Source organism: Camelina sativa, chromosome 6 (assembly GCF_000633955.1).
Source record: "Camelina sativa cultivar DH55 chromosome 6, Cs, whole genome shotgun sequence".
Taxonomy (NCBI): domain Eukaryota; kingdom Viridiplantae; phylum Streptophyta; class Magnoliopsida; order Brassicales; family Brassicaceae; genus Camelina; species Camelina sativa.
The window spans coordinates 8615831-8639075 of NC_025690.1; the positions used below are offsets into that span (position 1 = coordinate 8615831).

Consider the following 23245-nt stretch of genomic DNA (forward strand, 5'->3'; position numbering starts at 1 on the left):
TTTTTTTTTTTTTTTTGGTAGTTCAAATAAGAATGCAAAAAAAAAAATTGAATTTCTGTAAATTTATTTAACAACCTAAAATGTGAAATTTAGAAGGAGACCTTCAAAAGTTTTTGCCTTAAAACTATAAAATGTTTGGGCCGATGCTGCTGCAAAGTTTTAGTTAATGTATCAAATGGATCTACAAAAGATCATCACTAGGTTCAAAATCTCTGCAAAGTGTACAAAGTTATAAAATCAACTTTTATGGGCTTCAAAGTTTCATTTTAGTTATTAGAAAAAACTTCAATGTTGTTGTTTGCACATGGCTAGACATGTCCCTCCAAATTTGTTTTTTTTTTATATACTTACCAAATCACAATCGTTTTCTCTTTTTTTTTCTTCACAAAATATATTCAAAAAAAGATTGTAAAAGGTTATCTCGGAGGAAAACACGTTTTCTCTCTCTCCCGAGTCTCCCCAAACCCTAGCCGCCGCTGGTTTCGTTTGTCTCTCCGCCGCCCAAAGCTTTCGCCGGCGGTGTGAGAGGGCTCTGCTTCTTCTTTTGCTTATCGTTCTAGTCGTGTCGTCGTCCCAGTCGTGACCCGCTCTTCCTCCCCGGCATACTGAGCAGCTCAACCGTTGCGTCGTGACGGTGTGACGGACGACGAGATCTCGACTCTTCTTCCTCTCCGAAGAATGGTGGTGGTTTGAAGCTGCTCCGGGAAACCTTTCTTGCAGCTTAGGGGAGTTGGATCTGAGTTTCGGATCGCGACCTCCTATCTCCTCCACCCTTCGGCCGGAGATGCTCATAGATCAGAGATGTATGGTTGAGTCGGGTTGTTTTGAGTCTTCCGGTTGTTGGAGAGGCTTCAGGTGTCCCAGTGGTCGAGATTTGCGGGCATCCTCATAGCCGACTCTTCCTCGAGAGCTTCCTCAATTTCTGGTGTCATTCCGGATAAGAAGCGAGACAACAAGGCATCTGCGATGTGGCCTTTCCAGTTATGCACTGTGAGGTGATGATATGCTAATATGTGCTTCAATTCCTTATCTTGAGAAGATTAGCATTCTGGTTTTATTGTGTGATTAGTTTGGAAAAGATGTATATCTTGCTGGTGGTGTTTCGTGTCTCTTGGTCGGGTCAGTCGGAAGTTTTGTCTGTTTAAGGTTTAAGTTCGGAACAATGAAAGCCGAAGATTCTAAGCTTTTCTGATGACGCCTCAGGGTGTTGATGCTATTGGGACAAGTTTTACATGCTGATCAGGAGGTTCTCATAGCTTGGATTTGTTTTGCTCTTCAGTATAGGATTTGGTTTTCTCTGTGTTAGTATTTGTTTTCGTGTCATTGTGTCATTTTAGGTGGTTTAAGAGATGATTTCATTCTGAGTCATGGTGTGTTATCTATCTCATTGTAGTTACAAAAATGTAATGGTTCTCGATTAGATAGCGGATCCGCCTAGTGTTCCAGGATTGTATTTGATTAACCATTGCATTTGGTCCAATTCTATAGATATGAATAATATGTCTTGATATGGTTGTATCATTTTGGTTAATGAAAAGTTGATTTTGAACCAAAAATAAAATAAAATATATATATATATAAGAAAAAATTATTTAAAGCAATGAATTCTAAAAAGGTTTACATATCACACACAAAGCATGGAGGCGCCTTTAACCAAAAAAGATAATATTTTTTTTTCCATTAAAAATAAAATAAAACCTTTTGGAATTTTCCGGTGGCGAAAACGTGAAAACCAAAAGCCACACAGACTCAGTTCACACACACTCTCTCACCTCACTTCCCCCAAAATCCATTTCAAAAAAAAAAAAAAAATGTGTTCTTTGAAAACCCTAACACACCTCATCTCCACCGTCGTGATTCTTCTAATCACAACAACAACCAGTTTCCACAAAACCGTAGCCTTAGGCGGAGACGTCGGAGGAGGAGGAGGTTCAAACACAAACCATATCTATTCTCCGTGCTCCGACACCAAAATCCAAAGATCCGATGGATTCACATTCGGAATCGCATTCTCCTCTCGTCCTTCTTTCTTCCTTAATCAAACAGTTCTTCTCTCTCCCTGTGACCGTCGACTTACTCTCGCCGCCATGAATTCACAGCTCTCTATCTTCCGTCCTAAGGTCGACGAGATCTCTCTCCTCTCCATCAACACCTCCGCTTTTTTCCCGGTAACACCAAAAACAAAAATCTGAGTTCGTCATTTTATTTTGTTTATTAAAATAAATTGAATTAGTTTAGTGAGTCAGATTAGGAAAATGTGAATTTAGTTAGACTTTGGTTTCTTTGAAAGATTTAGTGTTGACTTTACTCTAATTACATGTCTTGTCTACTTATAGTAAAAATGTTAGGTACAGACAGTATATGTCTAATCATTATTATGCAAATGTGCACTAAATTAGTGCTTAAATGTGTTTATAATATCTCTTCAGGACAATTATGGTGGATATATGGTGGCGTTTGCGGGTCGGAAGTACGCGGCGAGGTCTATTCCGGCTTTTATTGCTAACAGTACTTTCATCGTTACCAGTTTTACTTTGGTAAAAAAGAAAGCTTTGTTTGTGTGTGTATGTCATGATACCATGACTGAAGAATCTGAATTATATAACCTTGTTAATTTTATGGTGTTTGAAGGTGATGGAGTTTCAGAAAGGTAGGCTTCAAAACCTGTATTGGAAGAGAGACGGGTGTGCGTCTTGCAAGGGGAATCAGAATTTTGTGTGTCTCAACAGGCAGGATTGTGCGATTAGAACGCCGAGCTGTAAAGGCCGGGGAGGTACGGTGGACTGTAGTCTCGGGATCCAGCTTGCGTTTTCCGGCACTGATAAACACTTGAGGGTTCTCAACTCGTGGTATGAAGTTGAGAATCTTAAGCAGTATTCTCTTTATGGTCTGTATTCGAACCTCAAGAGCTCTCTTACCAGTCAGTTCAACAATTTCTTTTGAGCTTCTTGATGAGTTCTGTATTTGTTTGTTTGTACCACGTAAGTTAATCTCTTTGGTGACTTTCTCTAATGGATTATGAACTGTAACACGAAACTGCAGAAATGGTTATGGTATGAACTGGAATGTCCCTATTCTGGGCATATCTGGTTTGGTTTTAACCACTTGTTTTCAGATTTAGTCCAAGAGTCGAGCCTAGTAGTGGTCTCCATACCTGACGGTTATGCTTAAACTCAGATATGTAAAAGCAACAAATGCGTATTAGCAACACCATCAAATCAAACGTGTGTTCATTCTGTTCTCTATGAACCCCGCAGCTTTCAAGACAAAACTCTGGCAGCTGTATTATATACCAAGACAATTAAGACTAGTAGTCTGTAGTATTACATGATTGATTCCTATGACACCACTTCATTTATCTTCTCAGGACCTCTGTCAATTGTTTAACAGCATCACCTTGGGCTGTGTTTGCCTCATCTTGTGGCGTTTCTGATCCCACCGTAATCACACAAGTATATCCTTGAATCAAGACACTGAATATGTGCTTTTCCTTGATTGCTTTATTCTATTAAACTATGTTGATGAAGCAAGATTGGTGACACCGAAATAAAGAGTCTTCTGGTTGAAGGCATTTATGGCATAGTCAACCTGAAGGTGACCCAATGGAGACTTGAACCGTAGACCGTACCCGAATCCATACCCAAACCCCGGCTTCCCTTGTCTTAGCGAAGGGTTTCCTGAAACCAATTCCGTAACAGCTTTATCATTTCCATGTCCCAACAACTTCTTTATGGTTCTTGTTCAAAGCAAGCCAAGTGCACTTACCGGGGACAAGGCGGCTTGAGCCCAGGTCCGTTCCACAATCCAAGAAGATGGTCCCTTCTGTCATCTCGTTCTGTACACAAATGGAACCAAAGCTCAATGAAAGCTTAACAGGAGAAGGAAACCATTTGGTGATTCTGAAGACCAAATCACGCAATAGTTCGACGTACCAAAGGCAATGCCAATTCAGTATTAGCAACAAGGCACGACCGCCCGGATCCAACAGCACCCTCACCATATCCCCGAACACTGCCTAGCCCACCAATGGCAAATGCTTGATAAGGTGCCATGTCTCCTACAATTGAACCACCTGTCAAGCTGTCACAGAAGAGGTAAGAACCACAGCAAAACTAGGATACCTATATGTGCAGTTGTTTAGACAGAGTATGTAAGATTATGTTAGTACCTTGCTAAGAGAAAAGCTGGTCCCAACCTGACACCTTTTGATGCAACAAACTTGAAACGATTGAAGATAAGCCACTTGGACACAACCGGAATACCTTGTTCTATTTGCATGGTGAACTGAATAAGCGAGAAACCAGTATGAAAGAACAGAAAAGTTGAGAAACCAGTGTAAAATGACTACGCGATTTGCCTAGTCTATGAAACAGAAATGAGTTTCTTACATGAGAAAGACCTTGGTCAGTAGCCTTTGCAAACCGGGATTCTTGCTTTAAAACTACCATACTGTCATGTGTATTTCCACTGCACAGCAAAGAAATCTATACGATGTAAATATCAGTTTTATGCTAGCGCTTAAGGAAACAAACCAAGGCAACAGATATTTAATATCACCTGCATGTTATAGGAAATCCGTCCAGATCTCTGGTTATCGCACGTCCGTCATCGTTAATCGGACGCACATGCTGCACCAATGGAGAATATTACTCTTTTACTTCGAAGCAAAACAGCAAAGAGAACACTATTTGTTCTACAATGTCAGAAGAAGGTAATGTGCGGGTACCTCAAACTTTACACTGGTTGTGCTGCTCCACTTTGAACTTGCTGGCTCACTCAAGTCTAAACCAACAGCCAATTTAGAAAGATTTACACCTCCACTCCCTGACCGAGAGAAATTGTCAACTGGGGTGCCGTGTACCCCTATCTCGGGTGAAAGAGAATGCTGTACCAGATTACCAAAATTTGAATGTATTAACCATATCACAGAACATGGAAAATTCACTTTCTAAGATAGCTTCATAGATCAGTCACAAAACAAAACAAAAAAGAATTGAGTACCTGTATGAAGAAGCACTGTTGTGGTCGCCATTCAGGTCTAGGTCTCCTAAAAGCCACCAGTACATTGGAATCATACAACCCTTTATCCCATGATACATCAAGCTTCTCGCTTCCTCCAAACAAATTTGGATGCTTGATATAGAGGCTGCAACAAACAGACCCAAATAAAAACACTTAACTCAAAAAGAAAGATATGACCATTTCAGTTCTGCAGATTGTATAAACTGTAAGTTGTAGCATAAAATCACAGAACTTGCCTGCCAATCACTAGAGAAAGAGGACTGCTAGTATCCCTGTTCAAACAGCAACAAACTGAAGTTAAGTACTGTTCGAAGAAGCTAAAGGAGGTACAAGTTTCATGAGTATTAGTTAAAAGTGGATGATGGGAGCAAACCTGAAAGCAGGAAACATTAAAGAAGTACAAAGCTTGTGAGTGAAATCCACATTGACATCAATCTTGGCTGCAATCAACAACAACAAAAATTCACAACTTGACACTGCCGCTCGATTCCAAAACCATTTATGAAAAAACCTTCACATATCAAATAAATCCGATCTTAATCTTTTTACAAAATGAAAAAAATCAACAGCAAGACCTATCCCACAATGATGATCAGTAACAAAAAGGTTTAGAAGGTGTTTCCTTTACAAACAACCAATGTATCTCTTTATGCAAGCCACAACATCAAATCAACCCGATCTTAATATTATAAGACATTCAAAAGTGAGACCAAACCCACATGACGGTTGATAACAAAAGTGTCAGAAACTGTTTACTCATGCCACACTTATACACATAACACTATTGCATATAAAATGAATCAAAGCCCTCCAAAATTTATTAGTTGTTGTTAAATCCACAATCAAATTTCAGCAGATTATCACATTAATACTGATCCAAAAACACGAAATTTTGAAAGAGATGGGTTTAGAAAGATAAGAGTGATGACCTCTACCAGCGTGGATGCTCTTCTGAGCTCCCATGGCGATGAAATAAGAGAAGAATCAACCATCAAGAGAACCCAATACAGGAATTGGCATTAGACAAGCAATGCCCAGAAAGAAAAGGAGGAATCTTTGGTTTCCCTCTTTCTTCTTCTTCTTCTTCTTCGCGAGTGATTGTGCAGGATTTGTTTTTGATGCTTAGGAGTTTTGGATATTTTAGAGAAGAAGCTTTGAGTTTGGGTTTTTATCTCTTTCGTCTCTCTTTTTAATTCCTTTTGGGCTTCATGCACGTGGGCCGTATCTACAACTATCCAAATTCCAAATCATATAATATGGAAAAAAATGTAAAAAAATAAAAATAAATAATTATTCTATCACTAATCCAATTCCTTATAAAATCCTACTATATTAATTAAAAAGTACAAATATAAAACTAGACAAATGTTTAATTTTCAGTAAAACTAAAACTGTTATTTTAATATTAGACTAATAAAATATTTTAAATAATTATTAGTTTCCAAATATATATATATATATATATATATATTATCTTTCTCGAATTAATTATGGACAAAATTACTTATTAATTTTTAAAATTGTAAAATAATCAGAATTTTAAAAACTAAGATTTTTTTTAAATATAAAATATAATTATTTTTAGTAACTATATTTAGAAGATTTTGTTATGATTTTAAATTATGATTCTCCTATCCTCTTTTTTTTTTCATTTACAAATTGTTTTTGACTTCCGTAAATGACTATATATTCAATTTTTTTTTTTTGGTATCAGTTAGACTGGCTATATTCATTTTGTGATTAAAATTTGGCTACTTTGGCTAGGCATCAACTTAAACTGAATCGAAGATACCAAAAAGCTCCTAAACAAATAAGAACCTAATAAACTCTGAAACGTAACTACAATTTCTATAAATATATCACCTTTATATTAGAAACAAAAAAAAAAAGATAATTAAATTGTAACTAATATGACATAAATGGCAAACCATATTTTTATTTTTAGTCGATTGTTGTACCTCTTTAGTATATTAACAGGGAAGGGAAACAAAAACAAATTAACGAAAGAAACAAATATATACATGAGAACAAAGGAGCACCTTTCGATCCAAGCTGTTATTCCTCTATTTAGTTCACCAACTAAGTAAGAATAACGTATTAAACGAGAAAAAAAAACCGTTTTGAGAAAAAAATTGTATACATAATAAACTCCAAAAGTTGTAACTTGGAAGATAAGGTAGCTCAAATAACATCAAAACACAAGAACTCAAAAGGATAACGAAGATGAATCCCAAAACCCTAGTTACAAATTTTCTCATCCTTGTCCTTGTACAAATCTCAAACTTATCGTTAGAGGTAAACTCGTTACGTGCGTACCACAAGAAGGACTATACATCAGAGTATAAGGTACGGCCAAATACGCTTGTACGAATGGTCATCACCAACGATCTCTTCGGTCTAAAGAATGGAAACGCGGGATTTGTATGCGCAAAGGGTGGCAATAAGGTATGGAAGAAGAGCAAACCAGGAGACCGGTACGTCGTGGTTGAGTTTAAGTATGACGGTAAGAACAGGCACACCTTCACGCATTGCCATCTCCGTTCTACTTTTGGGTTTGTCAACTTCCCGGTCAGCGTTCATCCAGACACCTCTGCTCAGTGTTATCCTAGCTATGTATGTGGTTATTCAGTTCGAAAAGATGGGGTTTTTTACAAGCCTGAGAAGAAGCTTTATCCATGGAAGAAGCACGAATGATTTAAGATCGTATTGACATATTGAGTATACATTGTAACTTATGGGTGAAACATGTTGTATAAAAACATTTTTTTTTTTTCATTTTTGTAACGTATAATTTACTTTCAAACAATGATTATTTTTGTTTGTTCTATTGTATATGATTTGGAGCTTAATTAAGGTAACATAGCAACATTACTTCAAAAATACTCAAGTTTTCAAATATAAATTAGTTAATCATATTATCTAAATCTACTTTAATCTTTAAATTAAAATTAAAAATAATATAATATTTTAATAATGCATATTTTAGAGTTTTCAAAATTTTTACTATATGAAAATTTATTATTTAGTTGAGGATCCAGAAAATTTTGTTCTTGTCAAAAAATGTATTTTCAAAATAATTAACCCAACCTTAGTGTGTGTAGTTTTTCGTGCTTTGTTCTAACAAACTAAAAGAATAAACATTTTCATGTCAATACCATTATTTTCCGATTAGATGATACTAACTGTTAATGTCTTCATTGATTTATTTTAGAATCACAAAGTCTTTAACAAAACACACCTGCAACTTCTATCTATATCAAGATTAATATATATATCCTTGATCTTTCCTCTCATCCGCAGAATTTTTATCACCAGTCACTATGACTCTGATCTATGCTCATTGTTTGGTTCACTTGCAGTGTTGTATTTTTAGCTATTTGAGGCAATGCCTTGACCCTTGTATAAATGTTGGCTACGCTCATTTGACAATGGTTTTATATTGTCTTATATTTTATTTCCCATCACAAACAGCTGCGATTAGCAAAATTTGCTACTATGATCAAACAACACATCTCTTTGAAATAGCGCGGTTACACGTTTTTTCTCAGGTAAATAAAATATATAGAATTTAACATTTACAAAATACATAAACATTTCTAAACAAATACAAGAAAATTATTACAACTTTAATAAAGGAGAAGAGAATAACCATGCTATCTTTAGAATAATAGGTTAATAGAGACATATATATATATATATATATAATATGTTATGTTCTTTCCTCACATACTTTTTGGCTAGTAACTTGTAACAAAAAATTATTCTTTTCGTTTTTATTTAATTCATATATCAATAAAAATAATTTTTACTGTTTTTCTTATATTTAATAACCTTTTTAATTAGTTATTTTATATCTCCTAAATTATTATTCTTATTATCATTTGAAATGAAAATAGACATAGACCTAAATATGATAAGATTTTAAATATTATGGCATGATGTAGTTAATTTTTTAATTTGCAATGTAACAAAAAAGTTTAGTTAACTTTTTGTATATTAAAATTATTTTCTTATTTAAATATTTTTATTTATTTATTTTTTATAATTTTGTGAAATATATTCACTAATATTTTTAATAGTTATAATCAAATAATACATACTGCAACATCTACCACAAAAATGTTACCAGTCAGTAATTTTGATAATATTAATAAAATCGGATTTTTACAGCGATCCATTACATCAAACTGCTGTTTTTACCACATAATTTTTACTGCAACTTACATCGAATTATAATATTTTCTGCAACTCAACTTCAATAAATCATGTTACCAATGAGAGCCTATATTATTTAAAGTTAAGAAACTAATGTCTTTAGAAATGTTTCTAGAACTTGTGAAAAATTAAAATATTTGATGGTTCCCAAAATGATTCTCTATGTTCATCGTGATATATCTTATATCTGTTAGTTTATCTCCCATGATTACACTTTTAAGATGACAATAATGGTGGATACAATCTAAATTCCACATCAAAAATTTGAAAAGTTTATTATTAATATATAAAGGGTTAGGGCCAATCTATTAATTGTCAATTAGTTTTTAGTAGGAAATCCAAGATAAGCCCAAATTTAACATGGTATCAGAGCCCAAAGTTCAAGTTCTGGTAGATCTAGAAAAGTGGATACAAACATGTCTCTTGTTAACCCAAGTAACGGGCTCAAGAAGAGATTTATTATCGGTCAAGTGGGATCGGTTCGAGATGGAGTTATCATCTCGAGGAGGCATGTTAATATCCCACATGTGATCTTTGGTTTGAAGGGAAGATTGTTGGATACAATCCAAGTTACACATCAGAAGTTTGAAGAAACTATCATTAATATATAAAGGGTTAGGGTCAATCCACTAATTACCAATTGGTTTTTAGTAAGAAACTCAAGATAAGCCCAAATTTAATAGATAAATGACCAAATAAACAATTGTAATATGAAAATTTTACCAATTTTTTATATTTGTGTTAAAAAATTTAGATATTTCATTTTTCTATTATATTAAAAATATTCATTTGCTTTTGAAAATTTGAAAAATAATTTAAAATGTAATTCATTAAATTACATGACCAATGTTCCTACCAAAAAGATATGACCAATAATTGTTCTAAATTTTTACTACACATCTACACAATATACTGAAATTAATATAAAACAATTTAATATATATATATATATATAGCATTTACAATTAACTATACAATACTATATATAATATGTTTATCTATGATATCTAATTAGATTATATGTTTTAAAAATGAACCATTTCGCGAGATAATACATTTAAAACAACAAATAAATTTCCTATAATTATAATCATTATATTTAAATTCAATTAATTTATATTACTTTACTGATATTTATAATATTAATAGAATAAAATTCAAATTAAATTTAAATATATAGTTTAAATTGTGCATGGAAAGCGTTCTTACATAGTTTGTATATAAATACACAAATCATTGTTTGGTAAATTAGTTTGACACGTTTTGAAATCTAAATGTGTGACTAACTTATGTTTCAATCTTTTCGAATATTTTTTTTTACCATGTCTCGGATCCTCATGAGAAAGATCAAACTTTATAAAATGAAATCTTTATCTTCACTGAAAAAATGGTTATTTTTATATAATGATTAGCTCCTAACAAAATGTACAATGCAAACGCCGTAGTTTGTCCCCTCTTCGTCCGGAGCTTGAGGCATTATTTTGGGCTATGGAGTGTATTCATTTTAGAGGCATGGATTGTCAGCGGTTCGAAACGGATTCTATAGAACTAGTCGCGATGGTGCAAGATCTGGAGGAATGGCCGGCTTTCTCTACGCTCCTTGATGAATTCCAGGCTCTTCGTGTTTTCTTCCCTCTTTTTTCTCTTTCCAAAATCTCACGAGAGTCCAATGGGAAAACTGATTGTTTAACTCGTTCGTCTTGAAAGTTATTGTCGAATACCATTTTTGTAAACAATTTCCTCCTGTTCGAACAACCAACTTAGGAATTTTATTTTAATTAATTATAGTTAGGTTAAAAAAAATGTACAATGATTAATTTTGTTCTATAATTTATATTTAAAAATCTTTATTTATTTATTTTTGACATCATTGAGTCGAAAAAATCTGATCCTTAACCCAAGTCCTACTAGTGGGATAACAAGATTTGATAGAGTTCAACTTGGAGGCGACAGCTGCAAAAGTGAATCTTAATTACTTAAAAGTTAAAACACTTTTACACAATTAGAGATTTCCATTAGTTTAAATTTATATAATTAAATCTCTATTGACACGTGGTTAAAAGTGGTTAGAGGTTTAGTCTTACATTCCACATTTAGCGTTTAGCCTTAGAAAATATGTAGAAATTATCCTTAAATCTATAATAAAATAAAGATAACTTTAAAATTTATGATAAAATAGAGATAGTAAATTTAAGATAACTATAAAATTTAAGATAAAAAAAAAAACCCTAAGCCAGGGCTCAATATAAGGCCTACCGAGCAGCAAAGCAAATCAACAACAAAGACTCTCAAAGCTTGATATGGGACATGGAGAAGAAGTTGCTATACAATTGAATCCGGCATCGATGGATTGTCTTTCTAATGATCTCCTTGTCCAGATCTTATCCTTGCTTCCCACAAAACAAGCTGTTTCAACCTCTGTTCTCTCCAAGAGGTGGAGGGCTCTGTTTGCTTTCACTCACAATTTTGGCTTCGACACTTACATCTTTTGCCACCCGAGAAATAATAAACAATATAAATATGAGACTAGTGAAGACATGCGAAAGAGATTCAATGATTTTGTGGACAGAACATTGGCTTTGCAATTGCAAGGGGGTAACAATATAAACAAGTTCTCACTTAAACTTTGTAAATATTATAAAGTTGAACAAGGTGACGTTGGCCGATGGATATGTTATGCCCTGGAACACGGTGTCTCTGATCTTCATCTACACATTAGACATGCGTGGATGTTTTCAATCCCATCCAAAGTCTTCACCAGCACAACACTAGTTAAGCTATCATTGGAAATACCATTGTCAGACTTCCCAAACGTTCCGGATGCATCTCTCCCAGCACTAAAGGTTCTCTTTCTTCATTCAATCTGGTTTAAGGATGATCAATTATCTAATTTGCTTCTCCCTGCTTGCCCTGTACTTGAAGACTTAACCATACGATATCCCCATTATACTCCAAATTATGTCATATCCAGCAAAACCATTAAGAAACTCTCCGTTAGCTTTAGCCGTCGCAATGGTGATTCTGTTTCCAGAATAATTTCATTTGACACCCCTAACGTTGTCGACTTCTATTACTATGATTATCTTGGAAATGAATCTCCACAGTGTCGTTTCAATTCACTTGCCAAAGCTACATTGGACTTTAGATTATTAAAAGATGACAAGCAACCGAATGTGAGGGATCTCATTAGTGGGATACGCAATGTCAAGACCCTTCACTTGACTTCTTATGCTGTCGAGGTTAGTTTCCGTGTGTAGATTGGTCTCATCATCTTTTTGATTATTAACATTTATTGTGTGTGTGTTTCAGGTGATTTCAGTAAGCTGCAAAGATGGATTACCCGTGTTCAACAACCTTGTTGATTTAGTCTTTTCCAGTAAAGAAGAAGGTTGGAAATTGCTTCTGCCACGTCTGCTACATCGGTCTCCAAACCTTAAAACTCTGGTTCTCTCGGTATGATGAATCAAACCCTGAACAAATCTTACTTTATATTTATCTCACGATGGCATGACATTATCCTCTTGATGCTTCAGGGTCTGGATTGTTTCCCATGTAAACGGCATCGGTTTACTAGTATTCCCCAGAATAACCGAATAAACATGTTGCGTATCATCAAGTATAAAGGATATGTAAGCGAGCTGAAACACGTTAGACATTTCTTACAAAACATGGAGTGTCTTGAAGTGTTGAAAGTCCACGTTTCACCTTCAATGGATGACACCAAAAAGAAGCAACTCACTGAGGACCTTTTGAAGCTTCCAACAGCTTCCTCCAAGCTCAAGATACAAGTCATGTGATCATCACATGCAATAAGTTATCGTATTTCTTCAAAAAATAATGATTTTAACTATTGTTTTGTTTTAGTTAGTGGTTTCTGAGCTATATTGCTCCAAAAGCGATGGCTTATTGAACAAGAAAAATTAGCTTATTATTAGTTACCATTTAAATTTTAGGGGTTCTGAGCTTGTATTGGTCCATGAGCTACGGCTTATTGATCAACTTTGGTTCCTTTTATGTTAAAGAATAACGTATTTTCCAAGCGTAAGGGGTACATGCTTGATTTCTTTATTCTTGTTTGATCTGCTGCCAAAGTCTCAATGTCTCTTGTTTATTGCACATCTCATGTTCCAAGCTAGCTAGTGTGTTTTGCTGGGAAACTGCAATCTCAGCTATTTTTTTTATCTCTGTAAAAAGTGTAAACATAACCAATATGAGAAATCAAAAAGATTCTTTACATAGTGTGAAGTTCGGTCCAGTTCCGAATAGTGGACCAGAGACAAGCCTATTGGGCCTCAGTTTAAAAGAAAGGCCCATGTTCTAGGTTGTTCTTGGCAAGAGTCGACTATATCAAAGATATGTGTATATTACTATAAGTATAAGGATCTAATTATAAATACTGTAACCCTAGTCTCCCTATGTACTATAAATATGTCTGTAACTTGTTATTAGTAATCAAATGTTATTACAGCCTCTATATGGTATCAGAGCAAAACGATCAGACCTAAAACCTAATTTTGTTTTTACACCACGCCTCCTCTATGGCTACCTCCAGCACTACAACTCCTTCAACTAGTGAAGTCATCATGACCTCTACCACACCTCTCTTCAATGTCAATACATCCAATGTTACCAAACTCAATAACACCAATTACTTGATGTGGAGCCTCCAGATCCATGCTTTAATTGACGGCTATGAACTCGCCGGCTACCTTGACGGATCTCACCCTGCTCCGTCTCCCACTGTTACGACTGATGCTGTCACCGTCCCAAATCCAGACTTTGTTTTCTGGAAACGCCAAGATCGTCTCCTCTATAGCGCCTTGCTTGGCGCTATCTCTGCTCCTGTCTAACCGTTGGTGTCTCGCGCCTCCACTGCTGCTGAGGTCTGGGAAACTCTCACGTCTATCTTCGCCAAACCAACTCGTGGCCATGTTCAAGGTATCAAAAATCAAATCAAAGCATGGACCAAAGGTAACATGACTATTGATACTTATGTGTGTGGCCTTGTTATTCGGTTTGATGAGCTTGCTACTCTTGGGAAACCGCTTGATCTTGAGGATCAAATAGAGAAAATCCTTGAAGGTCTTCCTGAAGACTACAAATCGGTCATAGATCAGATCGAAAACAAAGATGTTCCGCCGACCATTGCCGATGTTCATGAACGCCTACGTAACCGTGAATCTCGGCTCATTGCTGCTGCTATTGCTTCTCCGACCCCGTTTCCGGTCTCCGCCAATGTTGTTCAACGTTGCATGGACAACAGCACCAACAACAACAACACCTACAACAACAGGAACAATGGTCGCTGCCGAAACCAACAAATGCAAACTCGCTCCTTCAACAACAACAACTAGCAGTCCACTCACCGTAACAACAACAACCGGTCCTTCCGTCCTTACTTGGGCAAGTGTCAACTTTGCAACACTCAAGGACACAATGTTAGGAGATGTCCGCGATTTCTCTCCATGCAACCTGCAACACACAACAACAGCCCCTTCACTCCCTGGCAACCACGGGCGAACATGGCTGCCATCCTAGACTCTGGTGTTACACACCATATCACCTCCGACCTCAACAACCTCTCACTACATCAACCCTACACTGGTGGTGATGATGTTGTGATTGCTGATGGTTCCACTATGTCCATCACTCAGACGGGTTCTATGCTTTTACCCTCTCAAACTAGAGCTTTAAAGTTGGATAAAGTTCTTTGTGTTCCTGATATACATCGGAGTCTTATTTCTGTGTATCGCCTTTGTAATACTAACCAAGTGTCTGTTCACTTCTTTCCTGCCTTCTTTCAGGTGAAGGATCTGAGTACGGGGGCATTACTCCAAGGCCGAACTGATCGCGGGTTGTATGTCTGGCCGGTGACGAATCCGAACATTGTGGCTATGCTCTCATCTACGGGTCCCCGGCCAAGTCTTGTCTCATGTCATTCACGTTTAGGACATCCATCTCCACCTATTTTAAACACCATTATTTCAACCTTTTCTCTTCCTGTTGCTTCTTCTTCTTCTTCTTGTCAAACACAATTATCTTGCTCAGATTGTCTTATTAATAAAAGCCACAAATTGCCATTTACAAACTCTTCTATAACCTCAAATCGCCCACTTGAATATATTTTCTCTGATCTTTAGACCTCCCCAATTCTCTCCACTCAAAATTACCAATACTACCTGGTTCTCATAGACCATTTCACCCGTTATACATGGCTTTATCCCCTACAACGCAAATCTGATGTCAAAGATGTGTTCACCACATTCAAAGCACTGGTTGAGAATCGCTTCCAAACTCGAACCGGGACTTTGTTCACCGATAATGGGGGTAAGTTTGTGGCTTTGCGATGGCTGCTCTCTACTTTTAGCATTACACATCTTACCTCGCCACCTCATACTCCCGAACACAACGGTCTGTCTGAACGGAAGCATCGGCATGTTGTGGAGACTGGTCTCACTCTCATGTCCATGGCCTCACTACCGCAGGATCTTTGGCCATATGCCTTCGCCATTGCTGTTTATCTTATTAACAAAATGCTGACTCCTGTTCTTGGTTTTCAGTCACCGTTCCAGAAATTGTTTCAACAACCACCACACTATGAGAAGCTTCGAGTTTTTGGATGTCTATGTTTTCCATGGCTTCGTCCGTACGCCCAACATAAACTTGATGCTCGCTATCAAGGGTATGTTTTTATTTGCTACTCTGCTACTCAAAGTGCATACTATTGTCTTCACATCTCATCCGGTTGGATCTATACTTCTAGACATGTTCAATTCGTTGAACATGTCTTCCCGTTTCGTGATATGATGTCGAATTCGTCTGCACCTTGTGTGTTAGACACCGGTGTACCGTCTTCTACACCGATTGTCACCTCCATTCCGATGACTCCGTTGACGGTGCCTCCCTTGTCTCCTCCACCAGCTTCTTCCTCGTCGTTAAGTTTGCCGTTGTCGAAACCTCCAATTATCCACACTTATCAATGACATGACAAGGTTGTGGGCCAACCTCCAGGCCCATCGAACACTCCTATAACCCAACATGAGCCCACGGCCCAAACAGGACTTTCCTCTCCTCGTCACGGTCCGACTGATTCATTGGCTAAATCTGCTCCGACATCAATCTCGTCTTCTTCGGCTAAGAGTATGGGATCCTCCGACACAGACCTTCACTCGCCGTCATCACCACCATCTCACAGTCACCCTTAGGTATTGTTTTCTTCCTCTTTGTCCTCTCCTTCGCATTGTACGGAGAGTCGCGACTCCACCAAATAATGAGTCGCGACCCACAACTCAGCTCTCACCTCCTTCCATTGAGCCTACTGCTCGACCACAAAATGAGTTGCATCCCACAACTCAGACACAACCACAACAACACCACCAACCACACCAAGCTGTTCCCACTCGACCACAAAACCAAATTCAAAACTTAGAGCCACCGCATAATCTCCACAAAATGACAACTCGTTCCAAAAATAACATACACAAACCCATCCAAAAGTTTGGTCTCAAGGTTAGGTCACGTCCCTCTCGGTCAAATGAACCAGCTACCATTGTTCAAGCCCTTAAAGATTCTCGTTGGTCGCGGGCATGTTCGGATGAGTACGATGCTCAAATTGGTAATCATACTTGGGATCTCGTTCCTCCAAATGCTCATCAGAATATTGTTGGTTGTCGATGGGTGTTCACAATGAAATTCCTTGCTAACGTGACCCTCGACCACTACAAAGCATGATTAGTTGCTAAGGGGTTTCACCAACAGTATGGCAATGATTATGCTGAAACTTTTAGTCCTGTTATAAAATCCACAACCATTCGTACGGTTGGAGTGTTAGACGTTGGAGTGAAGAAAGCATGGCCAATAAAACAACTCGATGTCAACAATGTTTTTTTACAGGGTGATCTTACTGAAGAAGTCTATATGTCACAACTGCCGAATTTTGTAGATAAAGATTGACCCTCTTACGTTTGTCGCCTACGGAAGCCGATTTATGGTCTTAAGCAAGCCCCTCGTGCATGGTACATGGCTCTTAAACAACACTTGCTTGATACTGGATTCTCCAACTCCCTAGCAGATGCCTCATTGTTCATTCGCAGCTCTGGCCGCCACATCACATATGTTCTGGTTTATGTCGATGATATCATTGTCACCGGTAGTGACTCTGCTACTGTTGCTGCTGTTCTTTGTGCTTTCGCTTACCGCTTCTCAATCAAAGACCCCGTCGATCTACATTATTTTCTTGGGATAGAGGTTACACGGTCCAAACGAGGTATGCATCTTATGCAACGCATCACTGATCTACTACACAAAAAAAATATGCTCGAAGCCAAACCTGTCTCCACTCCTCTACCAACAACGCCCAAGCTCACTCTTGCCAGCGGCTTTCCACTACAAGATGCTTCCCAATATCGGTCTGTTGTGGGCAGTCTACAATACCTCTCCTTCACCAGACCGGACATTTCATATGCGGTGAATCGTCTCTCCCACTTTATGCACCAACCTACACATGAACATTGGCAAGCTGCCAAAAGAGTACTGAGATATCTTGCTGGTACTCCAACACATAGTATCTATCTTCACGCCTCTTCTCCCCTTTCTCTTCATTGTTTTTCAACGTCTCTGGTCAACTTACAAGGGTTCTCTGGTGCGGACTGGGCGGGAGACACCGATGAATATGTCTCGACAAATGGTTATGTCATTTATATGGGTCACAATCCAATTTCCTGGTCCTCTAAAAAGCAGAATGGTGTTGCTCGTTCCTCAACGGAAGCGGAATATCGGGCTGTTGCCAACACTTCAGCTGAATTTCGTTGGTTATGTTCTTTGTACTCTGAACTCAAGGTTGATATCCCTGCTCCTCCTGTTATCTATTGTGCCAATGTCGGTGCCACTTATCTTTGCGCAAATCCCGTCTTCCACTCCCGTATGAAACATATTGCACTTGACTATCATTTTTTTCGGAACCAGAGTCAGTCCAACAAGCTACGGGTTTCACATGTTTCTACTCATGATCAGTTGGCCGACACTTTTACGAAATCGCTACGGGTTTCAGCAGGCGTGTTTCAAGATTGGCGTCGTTAAACTCCCTCCATCTTGAGGGGGTGTATCAGAGATATGTGTATATTACTATAAGTATAATGATCTAATTGTAAATATGGTAACCTTAGTCTCCCTATGTACTATAAATATGTCTATAACTCGTTATTAGTAGTCAACTATTATTACAGCCTCTATAGACTAAAGGCAGTCAACACTCAGTATTTGTCACGTAGCTGAAGCGTACGGGTTCATCGTTACGCTAGCAAGGATAAGGTTCGATTCACCTAAGTTTTATGACCTGTCAAGGGTGCATCAACAAGTAGTATAACTACAGGACAAGAGTGAGGTGACGGCAACAAGTGAGATAGAGTGAGTATTGCAAGCAGGATAGGTATAGAGAGATTGAGAGAAGAGAGAACTTAGCTTCTTCTTGCTCGGTTGTATAGGCTCTCTAGATATCTAGTTTTCACCTTCCTGGTTTCTTTTAATCGGTTATTTACACTCTATAGAACATTGTGAGCTGGTTAGTAAGCTCACCAAGACGTACCTTGGTCACATTGACCTTGGGAACTTGTAAATCTGTGTGTCGTCTCTCCCTCCCTCTACTTCTCTTCTCTCTGCTTTGTCACAAACAAACTCAAACACAAGATAAGCAAATCGGTCGGTTCAGAAGTTAAAACTCTTACACATAGTATATTACAAAAAAGCAAATGCGCCTGCACAAGAATCTCATCATGGAGAAACTTAGAACTGGTAAATACAGTCTTCAAGGCTGCACAACTTAGGATCCAGTCCAGCACTCTTGCTTTCTTCGTCTTCCCCACAAACAGAGCCTTAATTATATTTGATTAACCAGGTGCTTTCTTCGTCTTCCCCACAAACAGAGCCTTAATTATATTTGATTAACCAGGTGCTTTCTTCGTCTTCCCCACAAACAGAGCCTTAATTATATTTGATTAACCAGGTGCTTTCTTCGTCTTCCCCACAAACAGAGCCTTAATTATATTTGATTAACCAGGTACGCAACTCGAGACTGTCAAGCATGGGATAGTACTGAGTCACAGCCACTAATTCCCTTCTTCTGAAAGAAGATGTACAGTTTTGCATGTCCAGGCTTGTAAGATGTAACTCAACATCTTCTTCTCCTCCCCAAACAAACATCAACAACTTTATGTTCTTCGTATCCACCAATGCATGTTTCTCAGCAATGTTTCATTTGATGATATATATATGCTAGATAAGGCATGTGTTATTATCCGGTAAAAATTTAAAAAATTTATTGAGAACAATCCTACTATATTAATTGAGAAGTACAAATATGAAACTAACCTTAAAATATGTAAAAAATTACATTCAATTGCCATTAGAAAAATTTAAAAAAATAATTAATTAATTTAAGAAATATAATTAATTAAAAAACGAAAATCGGGGAAACATCAAAGAAAATAATAGTAGAAAAGTAAAAAAAATCTATTAGAATCAAAACTAATTCATACTTTTAAAAAACATTAACAGCTAAGATTTTAAAAATCTAATGGAATAAAATCTACAACTACAATTAAAAAAAAAAAAAAATTCAGGGTTCAAATTTTTATCAAAAATCTTATCGAATAAAATATATAACAGTTCCGTTTAACAGCTTAAATTTTTAAAATTAATAAGTAAAAAAAAAGATATAGATATAATCTCTTATCTATTTGAAAAAGTTATATTTATCTTTTAGCCACTATTCTTTACAAAAAGAAAACTAAGTTGAGATTTAAATATATTAAATTCTTAATTTTTTTTTTAAATACAGATATTTTTTTCAAAGAAAGTTCATTTTCATCGTTAGTTTTTTCTATTTTTATTTTATTTGTTTGAATTACTCAATTTAAAATAGAGAGAGAAGAAGAAAAATAAATAATATACTTTCCAAAAAATATCCATTTACTAAACTAATCTCTCATCAATTATTCTCGTAACCTAAATAAGATTGTTATTCCTCTATTTTTTTGTTTTGTTTACTGGTTTGCTTTTAGGTGAAGAATTATCTAAATTCTGATTCAATTGACCCTTCTAACAAAAGAACTAAAAAAAATCTATTGTATAATCCAGATTTCTTGAATACTATCAAAGTATCAGGTTGCCCAGATTTCTAGACTTAAGATAGGTTGCCCAGTAATGTTGTAAACATATATCCAAATGGAGGGTTGATGAATGGAACTAGGTTACAAAAAACTCAGATGGCTGATCATGTTTTAGAAGCTAGGATCATTACAAGAACTAGAATTGGTGACATTTTGCTTATTCTTATCGCTATCGGACACTAGGTTGCCTTTCAAGATGTGTCGAAGACGAATTCCTTTGTCAGTTTCTTTTGCTATGACCAACAACAAAAGCCAAGACCAGAGTTTATCTTCTGTAGGGTTTTATTTGCCAAGAATGATTTTTTCTCATGGAAAACTTTATGGGGCAATGTCTAGGGTGAAATCAAAAGCAGGTTTGAAGGTGCTTATTACAGACAAGAAAGGGAAACCACATAAAAAATAAATGAATGTTGTTTTTCAAAGAGGTTTTTCAGAACCTTCACTAGTCATATTAGTTGCTCTTTTTACATATTAGTTATATATTTTTACTTACTTTACAACTATAGCAAGGATTGCGTTTAATTGGCAAATGTTTAAACAAATTTATTCATTACATACAAACGTTTTATTGAAAGATTTTCAATAAAGATTTTTAAAATACAAAAATTATAATATAAAAAAAAACAAATTTTTAATCACAAACTATTATAAATAACATAATAACAAAATAACATAATAACAAAATAAATTGTTACAAATTTCAATCAAAAAAAAGTTTAGCCCGCGATTTTCCGCGGGTTAGTACCTAGTTAAGTAGTAATTTACATGTTTTTAGATTTTATCTTGTAACATTTTAATATTGAATATGAATTTCTCATATTTCATTTTAATACTCTTCAGTTTCATTATATAAGAGTTTTAAGCCTTTTTTTGCTCTATTTTATAATATTTTCTCAAATTTCTATGTACAATTTTTATTAACATAACAATTTATGACTATTTGAACTATTCAATATATTTTCCTATTGGTTGAAGTTTAATAAATGACATAATATTTATTGTTTATTAATCTTTGTGCTTTTACCTAAAAATTCTAATAGGACAGGGAATACCATTTAAATATTTATTCCATCATAATAAACCATATTTTAAATTTAATTACACATTTCATCTTAATGCATAGAACTAAATATTTTATATCAAACACAATTAATTCATCATATCAAATCTGTATCTTAGTAAGAATTGAAAATACAAATAAAAATTAGCAAAATATAATTCGCAAAAAAAACCGAATCAACATTATTTAAGATATATTTGTTATGTAGCTATCTCATAAGTGAGTGAAATTTACCTTATGTCATAATCAATTTTAAATGAGTCTAATTTATAAAATAAAAAGTTATATAAAGATATAGAGACATTCTCATCGAATAACTGAAGTTTCATTCCTATAAATTATAATTTATTTTGAATTATCTTATGTTTTAACATATGCATTACAAAAATACATGTCTTGAAATTATAAAATCAAACATCAAAAAAAATTACTAATATTCTTAAATGAATTTTTTTATAATTATACATATTAATATTGAAAAATGTTTAATCTAAAATAAATTTCATCCTTAGACATTCAGTTTAGTAAACACATTCAACTATCTATATCATCGTAAAACCATAATTCACTTCTTCATGGATTAGAGTTAAAATTTTAATAATAAAAATAATATAAGCATCATAAGAGATAATATGTATATTGGTTAGTATTTTAAATTGAACAATAAATATTCAGTAAAAAAATCAGTTAACATCCACAAAATTTTTGTATATAAATTTTTTCTTTTTAATTTCATTATTCTTTCAAGGTTTTGCGTACTTACATATAATGAAAATTTATATTACAACGATAAATAAAATTTATATCCTACTAAAATTATGTTAAATAACTTATGTTATTCTTTTTAACTTTGTTATTCATTATTTATTGATTAATATACATTCTTAATAAATTAAGTTTTTGCTTACACATGTCAAATTTTATTGAGAACACACGTATAATATAATGAGCATACAATGGAAAATATATTTATTTTGTTAGTTTTCCTTTTAGATTTAGAAATTTTTTAAAAAAATATAAACATGTAAAATTCTGTAAATATAATTAGCTGTCCTACCACATTTATAAAAAAAAAGAATAATTGTTTGACATGTGTTAACATCTAATCAATATATTTGACACGTGTCACGATCTTATTAATGAGTAAATTTGATATCAAACTTTTTTTTTTGTCAACCATTGGGCCACAACAGACCGACCCATTAGCCAAATCACTACATTCGTAAGGAGCAGGACTCGATCCCTGGTGTGATGATGCCTTGTGCATTAAAGACTTACCATTTGTCCCTGCACTAAAGTGACTTCAAACTTTATATAATAAGATATGGGCACATTTTAGATGTATCTCTATTTATATCCTTTTCTTATATATTGCCATATTGGGTTTTTAAATTATATTTTAGGTTCTTTTGTTAAATTTTTATAGAGAAAATAATTAATGGATTAGTGGACTTCTCTCTCAATTAATTAAATCGACAAATTTAATTTTAGAGGTCGACTGGTAACGACTGATCGACTTTGATTGCAAAAACTTTTGCTATAAAAACTTTAACTATTAAAACTTTGTCAATTAATCTACGTCACAATCTAAACCGACGTAAACAAAATTGACAAGGAATTGGCCGTCGGTTTACAAACCGACTGAAATTTCATTGAGAATTTGTTAGAAATATTCTTTTTGATATATCCCTATACAAAAATGCTGCTTTTTTTGTCATTTTCATTTTTGTCCTCTTTTAATTTTTTATGATTATTTTACTCCTACTTGAAAAATATTTAAGTC

At 35.2% G+C, this 23245-nt stretch overlaps 5 protein-coding genes across 5 annotated transcripts; 4 read left to right on the plus strand and 1 right to left on the minus strand.

Moving 5' to 3' along the window:
• Positions 1732-3104, plus strand: LOC104790674. Its single transcript, XM_010516454.2, has 3 exons — positions 1732-2168; positions 2430-2537; positions 2632-3104. The coding sequence occupies exons 1-3, from the start codon at positions 1812-1814 to the stop codon at positions 2941-2943; spliced, it is 777 nt and encodes a 258-aa protein (XP_010514756.1). The 5' UTR covers positions 1732-1811; the 3' UTR covers positions 2944-3104.
• Positions 3183-6153, minus strand: LOC104790675 (outer envelope protein 80, chloroplastic). Its single transcript, XM_010516455.2, has 11 exons — positions 5952-6153; positions 5396-5462; positions 5259-5294; positions 5002-5146; positions 4727-4885; positions 4558-4628; positions 4389-4467; positions 4169-4284; positions 3933-4080; positions 3766-3835; positions 3183-3677 (listed from the first exon to the last, which is right to left on the minus strand). The coding sequence occupies exons 1-11, from the start codon at positions 5983-5985 to the stop codon at positions 3514-3516; spliced, it is 1089 nt and encodes a 362-aa protein (XP_010514757.1). The 5' UTR covers positions 5986-6153; the 3' UTR covers positions 3183-3513.
• LOC104698814 lies at positions 7195-7716 on the plus strand. Its single transcript, XM_010414205.1, has one exon. The coding sequence runs from the start codon at positions 7246-7248 to the stop codon at positions 7714-7716; it is 471 nt and encodes a 156-aa protein (XP_010412507.1). The 5' UTR covers positions 7195-7245.
• On the plus strand, positions 11511-12542 carry LOC104790676 (putative F-box/LRR-repeat protein At3g42770). Its single transcript, XM_019246531.1, has one exon. The coding sequence runs from the start codon at positions 11538-11540 to the stop codon at positions 12492-12494; it is 957 nt and encodes a 318-aa protein (XP_019102076.1). The 5' UTR covers positions 11511-11537; the 3' UTR covers positions 12495-12542.
• LOC109133300 (uncharacterized mitochondrial protein AtMg00810-like) lies at positions 17257-18315 on the plus strand. The gene has a single exon (XM_019246301.1). The coding sequence runs from the start codon at positions 17257-17259 to the stop codon at positions 18313-18315; it is 1059 nt and encodes a 352-aa protein (XP_019101846.1).

Excerpts from the sequence above, each read along its gene's own strand:
- LOC104790674 (XM_010516454.2), top strand. The coding sequence starts at position 1,812 with ATGTGTTCTTTGAAAACCCTAACACACCTCATCTCCACCGTCGTGATT. Across the intron at positions 2,169-2,429 it reads ACACCTCCGCTTTTTTCCCG|GACAATTATGGTGGATATAT; the intron begins GTAACACCAAAA and ends ATATCTCTTCAG. Across the intron at positions 2,538-2,631 it reads TCGTTACCAGTTTTACTTTG|GTGATGGAGTTTCAGAAAGG; the intron begins GTAAAAAAGAAA and ends TGGTGTTTGAAG.
- LOC104790676 (XM_019246531.1), top strand. The coding sequence starts at position 11,538 with ATGGGACATGGAGAAGAAGTTGCTATACAATTGAATCCGGCATCGATG.
- LOC109133300 (XM_019246301.1), top strand. The coding sequence starts at position 17,257 with ATGGCTCTTAAACAACACTTGCTTGATACTGGATTCTCCAACTCCCTA.
- LOC104698814 (XM_010414205.1), top strand. The coding sequence starts at position 7,246 with ATGAATCCCAAAACCCTAGTTACAAATTTTCTCATCCTTGTCCTTGTA.
- LOC104790675 (XM_010516455.2), bottom strand. The coding sequence starts at position 5,985 with ATGGGAGCTCAGAAGAGCATCCACGCTGGTAGAG. Across the intron at positions 4,886-5,001 it reads AACAGTGCTTCTTCATACAG|CATTCTCTTTCACCCGAGAT; the intron begins GTACTCAATTCT and ends AATCTGGTACAG. Across the intron at positions 4,468-4,557 it reads GGATTTCCTATAACATGCAG|TGGAAATACACATGACAGTA; the intron begins GTGATATTAAAT and ends TTTGCTGTGCAG.